Source organism: Canis aureus, chromosome 29 (assembly GCF_053574225.1).
Source record: "Canis aureus isolate CA01 chromosome 29, VMU_Caureus_v.1.0, whole genome shotgun sequence".
Lineage (NCBI taxonomy): Eukaryota > Metazoa > Chordata > Mammalia > Carnivora > Canidae > Canis > Canis aureus.
The window spans coordinates 31275458-31289230 of NC_135639.1; the positions used below are offsets into that span (position 1 = coordinate 31275458).

At 44.1% G+C, this 13773-nt stretch overlaps 1 protein-coding gene across 3 annotated transcripts in view; it reads left to right on the forward strand.

Moving 5' to 3' along the window:
* PIK3AP1 (phosphoinositide-3-kinase adaptor protein 1) overlaps window positions 1–13773 on the forward strand; it is a 120647-nt gene that overhangs the window by 35110 nt on the left and 71764 nt on the right. Inside the window, exon 1 of one of the 3 annotated variants that reach the window (XM_077878166.1) lies at window positions 12052–12322. The exons of the other annotated variants lie outside the window; for them this stretch is intronic. Coding sequence (XP_077734292.1) covers window positions 12256–12322 — 67 coding nt within the window. The 5' untranslated portion in view covers window positions 12052–12255. Of the gene's footprint in view, window positions 1–12051; window positions 12323–13773 lie in introns of those variants that run through there. 3 annotated transcript variants of the gene reach the window in all.

The following is a 13773-nucleotide window of genomic DNA, read 5'->3' on the forward strand; positions in this document are numbered from 1 at the left end:
CTTTCCTTGCCTCTCACACCTGACTGTTAGGAGCATTTGGGGGAATCTTCTTTATCACTTGGGGTAGAATTCAGCTATATCTCCTAAGTGTCAAAGTTGCATCATTTCTAGATTCAATAAAAGTCACAGAATTTTCAGAAATCTTAAAATGAATGTCCTTTGATAAGTTCTATGTCTTAGTAATAAAAAAAAAAAAAAATCAATGGTTACTCATCAGCCTAGTTTCTGGTATCCAGACTGGTGTCATTAAAATGAGTAGCACAGCCATGGGATGGGCATCACCTCCTATATACAGATACAGACGTGAATGTTCATTTTCAGAAAATGTGTTACGATTTCCTTGACATTTTGGCTTAAAACATCTGCCATACAAAGGAATTAGAAAAGTAAAGATCCTGAGGTCTTAGACAAAGTCTCACTCATCTTTTTGAGATGCAGCTCTCAGCATATGGTGGCATTTAGTGCTCAATAAATATTTGATGAATGAATCAGTGAATGATTGGAGTATCATACATTATGGTTTGGCTTTATTTTTTTTTTTTTTTAAATTTTTATTTATTTATGATAGTCACAGAGAGAGAGAGAGAGAGAGAGAGAGAGGCAGAGACACAGGCAGAGGGAGAAGCAGGCTCCATGCACCGGGAGCCCGATGTGGGATTCGATCCCGGGTCTCCAGGATCGCGCCCCGGGCCAAAGGCAGGCGCCAAACCGCTGCGCCACCCAGGGATCCCTATGGTTTGGCTTTAAATAAATAAGATCAGATTATTTGGTTTTTGGAAAATGACTTAATTTTATTGTCTTAATTTTATCAGTACATCCAATTTGCCCACTTTCTGGGACTTTAAGTAGTAAGAGAATAAGATGGATCGCACTGGTGGGTGGATGCTCACTAATTTGTTAGTGGGACTAGTGTGATAAATAGACTTTTTTTTTGTCTTAGTAAAATTTCAGGAAGGTCTCTTATTTTGCGTTTTCTAATGTGAAAGATATATCTGACATCTGCAAATATTCAGGGCCACTGGTGGCATTGTACTCTAGAATAAGAAAAAAATAGGCCTCTTTGGTGGTAACAAATCTTGTTATCTCTAGCTTACTCTCTAGTACCTTTGCATGCTCTCACGTGTCCTTGAACCACATCCCCAATTGAGAAGCCTCCTCTTTTTTTTTTTTTGTTTCCACTGCATTTATTACTAATATAAAAAAAATGTTAAAAAGAAAAAAGTTCATTCTCTTCTTTAGTCAACATGTGAATCCTAAAGATTTCAGATTTGCCAATTGCACATTGAATAGTCAAACATTTTATTTAAACATGATACACACATACCTTTGGAAATTAGCAGAATTTTCTGCTGAAGTTCATGGTTGTTATCTTGGGAAATCTTTCAAGGAATGGTTGCCACATGAGTGAAGCCTTGTTTTGATTTTAACAATTCTCCGCTTATGGCTGAATCTTTGAGACTTCAATATGTAGCCATCAGTTGAGGTAGAAAGCATATGGTGCTTCGTATCTAGAGACCATTTCAAATGCCTGTTCTTTGAACCTTGTTGCAGTCTGTTTAAACATACTTTTTCAAAATAGATTTTTAATGTTTATTTTCTGAATAGCTTGAATTTGCAACTGAAAAGCAGCTCTTAAAAAAAGATTATATCAGAAGGGGGAAAAGTTGCATCTAATGCTGTGTGATGGTTGCTATGGTGATGATTGAATGTAAATTTCAGTTTATGTAAAACCCTGCTAAGGTTTTGATTGGAGACCTGAGGTGAGGCTTGGTGTCAGTTGGTGAAGTGGCTAAAAAGCATCCATTAATGAGTGGGGGGAGGGAAAGATGGGATCACACAGCTCTTTCCCCACCCAGGTATCATGTCATCACAGACTAATCTCATAATAGTGACTAAGGCAGTACAAATTGGAGCATGGAACAAAAAATGATGCTTTTCTTCTCCCTTGACAATTTCTTCCTCAGAGGAGAGCTTTCCTTGGAGCGGAGGCAGCTCTTGTAAAGTTGTACTTCTGTGTGTCGGTTTCACTGGTTTTAAATAGGTATTTGATTTTTTTTTTAAAGATTTTATTTATTTATTCGAGAGAGAGAGAGAGAAAGAGAGAGAGAGGCAGAGAGGCAGAGAGGCAGAGACACAGGCAGAGGGAGAAGCGGGCCCCATGCAGGGAGCCCAATGTGGGACTCAATCCCAGGACTCCAAAATCATGCCCTGGGCAGAAGGCAGGCACTAAACCGTTGAGCCACTCAGAGATTCCATAGGTATTTGATTGTGGGAAAGGTGGTTCAAACACCAGATAGGATCTAGGCTGAGTGACCTTAGTAGACCTTCTAGCCTCAGTTTCCAATGTTTGAGTACTTGTACATAGGAGCAAGAAGACAGGAAAAAAAAACAAAACAAAACAGAAAGATTAATCATATCATGTTACCCTAAAGCTTTCAGGCATAAGAATTGTAAATCCACCTGGAAAGCAGGCTTTTTTGCCTCTTAAATTAAGCAATTTAATCTAAGAAGGAATAGTTATGGATCAGTGAGTAACCAAGCTGATCAACTAGCATTTGTTTCTCTCTTACTCTTTAGTGCTACCTCCTAACTCTTTAGTATTTATGTGTAGTTTCTCTAAGAGTACCCCCTCCATATATTTATTTATTATTTATAATTGTGTGTGTATATTTTTTAAAGAGGATAAGATTGAGAAAGCATACAGTTGTTTTCCATTCATCACATCTATAGCAACAGGGTCTTCAAGTCTCTGGGCAAAATGCCAAATTATCATTGCACACCTGACTAATTGCAGACCAAAATAATGAAGACAGACATAGTTGATCTATGCTATGGGCATTCAGGATAATTTTCAGTGTACTGATAGCAGTTGCTGCTGTGCATGTCCTAAGTAAAGTTGGGAAATAACCAAATTTGCCTTTTGATAACCTTCTGGTTCTTTTTCCTTCGAGCTGCTCCATTATTACTCTGCTCAGCAACCCCCTTTTATCCAGAGTGACCCATTCTGACATGGAAATACCCTGAAGATCTGTCTTTTTGCTCAACTAGAAATGCTTCCATTTTCAGAGCAACATTCTTCAACATTCTTTCTCTTCAACATTCTTTTAAATCTTGTCAAAGTTGTCTCTTCAAAATGAGAAGGTAACTGAATTAATGGTTAGTCTTTATTTTTTTTTAAGATTTTATTCACCTATTCATGAGAGACACACACACACACAGAGTTACAATTTTATATTTTAAAATATACATTTTAAAGAGAGAGAGAGAGAGGCAGAGACACCGGCAGAGAGAGAAGCAGGCTCCACACAGGGAGCCTGACGCGGGACTCAATCCTGGGTCTCCAGGATCACACCCTGGGCTGAAGGCTGCGCTAAACTGCTGAGCCACCCGGGCTGCCCCCAGTCTTTAATGTTCATCATTGGAGGAGTGGTTAGCAGATTTTCAGAGCTTCTGGTTTTAGATTTCCTGTCTAATTTTTCTCTGACCTAGAGCATATACAGACATCAAATTTATGAGGGGCTCAGTTATTTCTCCCTCCCCCCTCCAAGTTCATTTGTTGAAATCCTAACCTCTAGTATCTCAGAATATGATTGTGTTTGGAGATAGGGTCTTTTAGGAGGTAAGCCATTAGGATGAGTTCTAATCCAGTATGACCGGTGTCATATAAGAAGAGGAGATTAGGATGCAGATGTGTGCATGCACAGAGTAAAGACCATGCGAGGACACAGCGAGAAGGTGGCCATCTGCAAGCCAAGGAGAGAGACCTCAGAAGAAGCCAGACCTGCTGACCTCTTGATCTTAAACTTCTAACCTTGATCTTAAACTATGAGGAAATAGATTTCTGTTGTTTAAGCCCCTTGGTCTGTGGTGTTTTGTTATGGCAGCCCTAGCAAGGTGTAGACAATTTTTTAAGTGCCTGATTTAAGCTTTGACTGCAGAGGCATTCATTTCAAAGAGGCATCCGCTTCAAGGATGGCTCTATGGAATAAACACATTGTCAGTCACAAGACTAGATAAATAGCCACCTCCCCACACTGAGGCTCCTTTGTTTTAAGGACCTTTGTTGATTTTGATAATTGACCATTTGGGCCACTTGTCTTTTCTCTTCTTGCTTTGAATTAACCATTCTTAGGTTTTAACTTCACCATTAAAGGGTAAGCTTGCAAAATGCCAGGGCCCTGCCCTCAACCCTGTAAAAGCAGAACCCCAGACCTGTGCCGTCTCTCTCTCTCTTTCTTTCTCTTCCGTGACCTCACTGTGTGGCCACAGGTGTGCTATGTAATTTCCAGGTCTTGTAAGTAATACATGTTTATTTTTTCAAAGTTTCCTGATGGCCATTGCTGAAGGGCATCTTGCAATTATAATAAAAACCACAAGGGTTCATCCAGTTGTAACATTGGTTTGGAAATGGAGAGGTCTGTGGGAAGCTCTCCTGGCCCAGGTGAGTGCCTCCAGACATTTCTAGCTGATAGAATTACTATAGATAGGCTGAGATGAGCACAAAACACCAACTAATATAGATTTATACACAGATAACATGTATAGATGTCTGGGTAGTTATTACACTGAGTGGCAAAGGCATTATTCAAAATTATCTTGGTCTAGTTCAATAGGGATGTTCCTAAGTTCTGCTGTTAAGCCCATAAAGGCAATTCAACTAGTAGTGCAGCATGACAGAAATCCAGCTTGGCAATAACTTGTGAAAATAAACTGCTGGTTACATTTGACGACTTGATTGATGAGGAAGCAACAGTGTGATGTTGCCACTAAAAGCTGTTACAATATTAAGCTGCACTCATACCATTCCCTAGTCTTAGGATATTATAATTTCACTATATTCTACCAAGAATGGTGTTTCACTCTGGGTGCCACCCTTTTAGGGGGAAACTGGCCAACTAGAGTGTGTTCAGTGAAGGACAAGCCTGGAATTTGGAACCCTGGATGAGCCATTTTGTGAGGAAAGTTGCAGCTGTGTTCTGAGTTGCAGGCAAGGGAGAACTCTGTTCAAGGTGGAAGTTCCTGGCTGGCAGGAACGATGGGCGTTATGGTGGAGTTTCTGACATTCTTTCCCCCCTGGATGATTGGTGGAGCCCATGAGTGGATGACATTCCTCCGGTGACGTCATTATGCATGTGACAGCGGTCAGAAAGGTCAGAGTGAATGAAGAGTTTAGAGTCCATGGCTGGGGGAATCTTTCTCTCTTTTCCCTTGACCTTGCTGTCGCTGAAGTGAACCTGCAGATACCATAGCGGTCATGCCACCCACCTGAGGATGAGTCTCATGCTGAAGGATGTTAGGATAGAGAAATAGGAAGAAGCTGGGGTCTTGATGATGTCGCCGAACCCTTGTGTCGCTGAACACTCAAATCTGCTCCCACTGTTGGGTTTTCTACTCAGAGATAAATGTCCTTACCTGTTAAAAGCTTTTGAGTTGGGATTTCCTTTACTTTGCCACAAACCATCCTAACAGACTGTGCAGGATTGGGCTGAAGGTAAGGATGAGCTTTCCCAGGTAATCTGAAATATCCATTAGTGAAGCAGACAAGAATGGAGCCTTTGTCACTGTCAGTATTCAAAGAGAGGTCGACTCTGATTTTTAAAAATCCTATATTGGGTAGAATTTTGGTCTAAATGATTCTTTAGCATGGTTCAAACGTGGATGATCTAAGATCCAAAAATAATTCTCACTAAGGTGTGAGTGACCATGAAGCTGAACCTTTCCTCAGGACATTTGCATTATCCCCACCATGATAACTCAGATGAAGTTTTTATTAGTAGAATGTGGAGGTGGGGGAGATTTTTATGCATGACAACCTTCCAGGTGCTCCTTGCCCACTTCAAATGAGTGAGCATTCTTCTCTTCTCCTCCAGGGGTCTGTGTCTGCCACCCCCACTTTTGGAAGATTGTTGAACCCTGACCAAAGGGGAAATAAATCATATTGTGACTGCTGGATTTGCAAAGCACAACATATAGAGGGCCTACAGCATGGAGAGGAAAAGTGAAAAAGAGCAGAGGCTGTGGCCTGAGAGCTGCCAGAGGGAGGGGCCTAGAGGCCCAGGGGCAAGGCCAAGTGGTGGACACAGGGGTACGTGGATTACAGGGAGGCATTTTTCTATCTTTGTAACCCCCTTTGATGTCCACCTTCCATAGTTCATATTCTAAAAATAATTTTTCTAAAATTACTCTAAAATTTTTTCTAAAAATTTTCTAAAAACATTTTAAAAATGTTTTATTATTTTAAAATATAAAATTGTAATAAAATGTTGACTGTGCTTTAAAAGCCACACAATCTCTCCATTTGAATTTATCATCCTGGCAGGATATTTGCAAACACTCCTGTTTCCCCTCTGAGATGTGAGTCACTTGGGTATACTTTTTTTTTTTTTTAAGATTTATTTATTTTTATTTATGATAGACACAGAGAAAAAGAGAGAGGCAAAGACACAGGAGGAAGGAGAGGCAGGTTCCATGCCGGGAGCCCGACGCGGGACTCAATCCCGGGACTCCAGGATCGCGCCCTGGACCAAAGACAGGGGTCAAACCGCTGAGCCACCCAGGGATCCCTATACTCTTGATTCTGATCCCAATGTTGATTAAATTTCTGATGGTTCCTATAATTAAATATAAAATACCAGTGAAAACTGGAGGTTGGTCTCATACCTGTGATTCTGAACCAGAAAGTGTGCTCTCCTGCTATATATCTTGTCCTGCACTTCACCCAGACAGGGCTTGTTGGGGAGAAATGTTCCCAGAAGTTCAGAGGGTCACATGGCAGGTGGGACGTCACTGAGTGTTGGGGATGAACCAGGCCCCTGAAATCAAGTCGTGTTGTCCACTTTGTCTTAACACCGAGGAGGACAATTGCGAGTGGGAACATGACTCACCAGGGCCAGGTGGTTAAATGGATCGTTGTTGACCTGAGAGTCAAAGTATGAGAATGCCCAGGTTTTACTTCAGGATATCATTTTTCAAGCATTTCGATTTGCAAGAAAACCAAATCTGATTGATTTTTCAGTTGATGAGAGGGATCAATGCAAAGGCAATTGATGTAATGCAAGAGACAAAGATGATGTGGAGGAGCTAATTACTAAGCTTGTAAATATTTGTGTGTGTACTGGGGGCAGAAGATGGCCCAGCCAGCATTTTTCCCTGGTGACAGGAATCCTCTGTCCTGGACATGGGCTCTCTCTTGTGTCAAGCTGGCCTCGCGCTTTCCTAGCTGTGGCTGGGGAACCAGAGGAGAGAAAGAAGCTGCATTCGGGGCTGGGCTGTGTTCACACAAGAGGCCACGTGAGCAAGAGGCCAGTCCGTTCGCTGCTGGGTGGCTTTCTTTGCTTCCACTCCAAAGAGTGACCTTCCCCTTCCTCAGGTGGGAAGGCCCAGTTCGGCTCCACTGGGAAGGTTCAGCCAGTTCCTTTATTTTATGCCCTTGGCTTTCCAGCCTCTGCCTGAAACAAGGCAGTTTGTGTCAGAGTCCAGCTCCAATAGGAAAGTTAAAATTTCCTGAAAAAGTCCCGGTATAATGGAAACTTATCATTCTGGGAGATACTGTGTGAGCAGTTCTGTCAAGCTGTTAATTATTAAACAAAATCAATATTTTTAGTTTAATTTTGAGTCTTCTCAGTGAGAAAAACTGAAGGTCATACCTTTAAAGACATGCTCCCCCACCAAAATCCCAGTGTGTGTTTTTGGTGACCATCTGGGAAATGGAGGCCGGCAAAAAGGCCACTGAAATGGCAGTGGAAGAGGTAAGAGTGTGTTTTCCTGTTTGTCTGGGGGCTCTCTTCCTTATTGGCTCTTAGTTGTTACTGCCACTGAGGCATGAGGGTCAGCAAAGCTAGGAGAGCCTCAAGGTGGCTGACTGGGCGCTGAAAGAGCTGTTAAGTGCTTCGGGTTGCCGCCGGCCCACAAGCAGACATTCCGTGACCCCAGTCAGATGTAGGGGCCAGAAGCCAGCAGAAGCCAGGCGATGACATGACCAGAAAGTTGGCCAAGGTTTTAGGAAAACAATTAAGGTCAAAGGCAAGCAAAGAGTCCCCAAACAGATGCTAAGAATGTATGTGGCACTACAGAGCCCTGTGTCTCAGAGCTCAGAGATGGTCCTGTTCTTGGAGGAGAAAGGTGTGCTGACCACACTTTTCCTTGGGAGGCAGACAGCTGGGGGTGGGGGTGGGGGGCAGGCTGACAACAGTGCAGACCAAATGGAAGAGAAGAGGAGGTATGAATGGCTCTAGGTGGCTTCTGGCACTCTATGACCCACCTTGGCCTCCCCTCCAGGAAATAACCAAATAGGGAAGTCCCTGTGACCTTTCATTTGTAGACAAACTGGTTTGGTTGTTTAAATTTGTACTAACCATGGTTCTAGGCTTATGTCCCTTGTCCCTATAATAGACTCACAAGACTCAAATACAAGTATGCAACAGTGGGGGCTGTTTTCGTGTCCTAAATGCTAATAGAAGTACTTCATTATTAGTAGTAAATATAGAGAAATGGCGGCTGCCTCTTATTAAGCACCTACTGTATGTCAGGCCCCGTGTACAACAGTAACAATCCTGAGAAGTTAGAATTGTAATTTCCATTTGGCAAATAAGGAAAGTGAGGCTTTGAGAGGTTGAATAACTTGCCTAAGGTAACCAGCTGGCAAGAGCTGGGATTCAACATAGCTTGTCTGGACCCTAAATCCAATGCTCTTAAGGACTATGGTGAGAATGCACCTGGCAGACCTCCCCCTGAGTAGAATTGACCAGAGGCCCCAGGGCCTATGCTCTGAACCCAAACCGGTATTTGCCCAAGGCTCTGGCAGCACTCTCCTCCTCCCCCTGCTCCCCGCCCAGCCAGCAACCCAGCCGGCAGGGATACTGTAACAGGTGGCCTCCCCCCCCCCCCGTCCCCCCCCAGACATGGGACTCCTCCAGTGGCCTCCTTCAGCTTGAGAACTCTTCGAGAGGTTGCAGAAGTTTCCTTAGACTGCTCAGTGGTCTAGGACGCCTATACCCATCCTTCCTTCCCCCTCTTCTTTATCTGGGCTCAGACCATGTTATGGGTTTCCCACCTTTCCTCCCCTTTTTCTGCCACAGGTACTCTCACTGATATGATCCTTGCATGTTTAACTCCATTTCAGTGTTTGCTTTTCAGAAGACCTGGACTAACACAGTGCGTGTACCATGTGGAATTTCCAGGGCAGCTTGGCTCAGCCTGCTGGCATAAACTGGGAGGGAGACGGGGTGTCAGACAATTTCCTCTTTCTCTCCAGACCCCACACTAAAAGCCCTATGGCACAGAGCCCAGTGTTGGTCCTCCCTGTTGTATTTACCCCCTGGTAGTTCCTTAGGTGATCAGTCTTGCCTTATTCACTGACTCATCCTTTCACGTAGGAAACATTTATTGATTTTCACTATGTTCTAGGCTCTGGGGATTAAAAGATGAATGTCAGGGAATCTGCCCTCAAAGGAATCACGGTCCAGTGGAAGAACAATTTGGTCAACAGATAAACAATACTAATTGCTAATAACTCTTCAGCGCTTACTCTCTGTCAGGTATTCTTGAGGCGTTTTGTGTGAATCAGCTCATTATACATTTACAACTATTGTGTGAGGTAGGTGGTGTGACTGTTTCCGTGTGCACAGGGGGCAGCTGAGGCAGAGAGCCAAGTGGCAGATGGGAAGTGACAGAGTTGGGGTCTGAGTGCCCTGCCGTACTGCGCCGCCACCCTGCCCCGAGCGCGCTGCCTGTTCTCACAGAGTCTAACCTGCCTGGGGATGCAGGCTTCCATGCTGACAAAAAGTGCCATCGGCTGCCGGTGAGAACGACCTCACTGGATGAGCTGGTGGGCCCAGCACGCCTCTTTTGCCCGTGCCTGGGAGTAGCTGGCTCCCTGTTGCTGCAGGTCTCTGGCTACCGGAGCATCCCTGGGCCGTCTAACACTCACTTCCCGGGCCGGCTCTGGGCAGGTGCAGAAGTATGCTCCCGCCCATTTCTACGTGGGCACTCATCTTGCAGAACTCTCATTCAGTAAATGAGTAATAACAAAAATAACAAATACTTAACTTTGGTACTTTTTGGCTTTTCGAAGGCTTCTGCTTTTGTCGCTTAATCCCAACAAGCCTGTGTGGCAGGCCAGGAGTATAAATATTCTCATTTTAAAGGAGAGGAAAATTTGAAGCTTAGAAGAGTCATGATTACCCAGTCCATGGTTGTGGAGGGAGTTGAATCTAGGCCCCTATGGTTTTGCTGACTGTGCTCTTCCAGAACCCCACCAGCAGCTACATTTATGTTGCTAGGAAATGGCTAATTACTAGGGTGGGAGGCAGTCAGCAGACTCTGGGTTAAAGGAGTTTCTATTTTGGCCCATAATTATTTAAGCAGAATTTGGAGTGCTATCTTGTTGTTTTGTACTTTCTTAAAGGCGATTGCTGAGGAGAAGCATGCCCCCTACCCCAACTTGACCCTACTGTGAGTCCAGATGCAGTGTTTCAGGGTGAGGAAGGAAAGTTACCCCTCCTGAAAATGGAAAGTGAAACTGACCAGTCCAATTTCCTGGTTCTAGCTGGGTAGAATGTTAGTGGTCAGCAACAGTGGGAACAAGTCAACCTCACCTCAGCCTTTCCTATAAGTGTGACAAGTGGGGTGGTAGAGAAGAAAAATGAAAGAAGTTTTCTTCATAATTTCCTAAGCTCATGTCTATTATCAAGGGATGCCTGGGTGGCTCAGTTGGTTAAGTGTCTACCTTTGGCTCAGGTCAGGACCTCAGGGTCCTGGGATCACACACCACATCAGGCTCCCTGCTCAGCAGTCTGCTTCTCCTTTTGCCCTTCCCCCTCACTGGTACATGCTCTCTCTCTCTCTCTTTTTCTTTATCTCAAATAAATAAAATCTTAAGAAAAAAAAAAAAAAGAGTTGCTTCTCGCCTCTCAGTTCTTGGCTGGGTGAAAATAAATTGCATTTTTGTGGCCTGCCCCAGACAAAGCCCATCTGTCTGTCCTCACACCAGTAAATCCAGACATCAATGTCTGTTTAGATTAGAATTGATTCCTGAACCAGGAAACTCAGAAGAGGCTGTTTAAAGGGTGGTTATTAATGGCCTCCTTACAAGCCTGTGTCCTGCCATTTGAACGAAATTTACATAGAGAGAGGAAGCACATTTATAAGTATCGGAAAGAGATGAAGAAAGAGGAAACCTTCATGGGGGCTGTGGTACCTCCTGCTTGGTTAGCAACACTGGGGTTTCCTGAACGATGAAACAGGGGCCTTCAAGCCTCCCGCTCTGAGAGTCCTGGTGGAGACCCTTCTCCCCAGTGACAGCTTTTGGAATGCCGGTATGAACAGGGCTTTTAAGGATCTTGATAAACTTGGCCCATGAAAGCTGTGGTTGGGCCATCCCCAGAGATGCCAGATCCATGGTAGAGGTGGCTTTCTGTAACTTCCAGATTTATCTCAGAGACTGGTTGAGAAGACTTCTGTCTGTGGCCAGAAGCAGCTCCCCTGGAGGAATTATTTCTCCACTGGGGTTAGCTTTCTTGAGATCAACCATTCCTTCAGACAGGGAGCTGGTTAGGAGATGTGAATCTTTGAGTTTTCAAATGTCGTTCTACCATTAAACCCGCTGCTGATGACCTAGGACGAGTCAGTTCACGTCCTTGTGCGCTCCATTTTCCAGCTGCAAAGTGGGAGATACTGACCTCTTTCACAGCTTCCTGAGGACACTGAAAGGACAAAGTGAGAACACATTAAAACTTCTGAGGCTCGGAGTGGTATGAGAACTCCAGATAACCCCTGGCTTCTCAGATGAGAATGGAGTAGTTTGGCTTGAGTACTCAGGGAAGTTTCCTGAAGGTTGAGCTTGGAAGAGGGTTGGAGAGGCCCAGTAAGGCTGGGGGGCAGGAGTGCTGTTGTCAAGGTCTCTCTGGTTGTCATGGCAGCTTCAGCTATGGGGCTATTTTTATTCAAGCTGAAGAGCAGGTAGGGTGCTGTTGGGGAGGGGAAGGGAAGAGCCAGTCATCTTTTGCTTTAAAGCAAAACAAAACTAACACTTTGAATAGTTCACTTAGAGCTACTAGGTGGGGGCTGGATAGAGATCTGAGAGACCTGAGGTCTCCCTTCCTCCTGCCTAGCTCATTACCTTGAGGAGGACCAGGGGAATTATCTGGTGAAGGAAGGATAAAGGATTCCTTGTCTATGTGAGCTGGGAAAGATTGGCATTGATGTACAAGTAGAGTCCTGATCCAGAACCCTCTATCTAGTGCAGCAGATCCACTGATGTGTAATGAAACCGGTCAGCCTCAGGAATCTGCAACTGACACAGAACATCTGGATGGCAAAGCAGGTTGGTTGTGACAGGTGAGCTGGCGAGTGTTGGGAAGCTCAGGAAGTCAGCATGGGCTTGTGGGAGAGTGGACTGATTCTTGCTCTTCCTTTCTGTTCCTTTCTCCTTGTTTCCAGGGAGGCAGAGTGGCCGCCATGGGTTTCTTTAAAGTCTGAGTTAGGGCTATGCTGATAGGACTCTGCCCTCCTTACCTTTTTGGCATCACGAGGAAGAGGGGGAGGATGATGAAGGTGACAAGGACAATGAACTCACACTAAATATCACTAAATAATCGTCACTTCCCCCCACCTCTGACTTTAATGCCAGTAAGATATGTGGTGGCTGTCATTCCTCTGACTCTGCTACCATTATTCTAACTGATGACTATGTGACTTTGCCAGGAGTTGGTAACCTTCAGGTTGGGTATACTTGTCATTGTGTTGGGAGTTTTTTTAAGTGAGAGGGGTTCATCGGACAGGAAATTCAATACCCATAACCAAGGTGGATGAACAAGGGGGAAGAAAGACCCGTGGGTGATAACTAAAATGAATAAGCAGTCTTGATGTTTGCCAGGAAGCTAGGGGGAGGTTATTGAAACTCAAAACCTGAGTCCCACCATTACAGGCCTCTCACCTCACCCCAGAACCCATATGCTCTTGCAGGGAGCAAAAGCTCCTTCATTTGGATCCACACCTTCGGAATTTCAGGATGAAGCCAGCCTTGAGGTCTCCCTTTGTGCTTTCTAAGGACATGATAATAACTGTGACACTGATTTTCAAAGCTAATAGCTTAGAAACAAGATACATGGTAGGATAAATGTTTAGTCTACTTACAAATCATTTTTCTAAGCATTTTGTGAACCATGCTTGTGATATACTTTCAGACATAAGGTTAATTATAGCATCTCATTTGCTCATGAGAGCGGATAGAGCAGGATGTTGGCTTGGTAACAGCTTGTTAGCCACTAGTTTATGTTATTTTATACATTTGGAGGCACTGCTGCTCAGGGTGTGATGAGTGGTCAGCCACTCCCCTTCTCGATTCTGACCAAGATTGACAAAAGAACTGACATATTCTGCTTGTGTCCCTGGAATTATTAAAAAAAAAAAACCAAGCAAAGTTGTTCCACTTTTAGAAAAATAAAGCTCTATTTTCAATCTCTGTTTTAAAGGCTTTTTTTTTTTTCTCATGAATAGTGTTTGCTGACAGGTCTTTGATATACAACCAAAGTCCTTGAATGGCAGCATTCAGGGTTCTCTCTGACCCTTAGGTTCCCTTTCCCCTCTCACCCCATATAGAAAGTGCCCCTGCATTGCTTCCTGTAGCTCAGACTCATCATTTGCTGTCAAGCCTTTGTGCCCTTAATCATGCCTTTACCTCTGCCAGGAAAGTCGTTCTGACCCCCATGTCAGCATTTTCTGTGCCTTTCAAGGCCTTACTTGTCATTTCTTTGGGGATGTCCTTCCTACTTT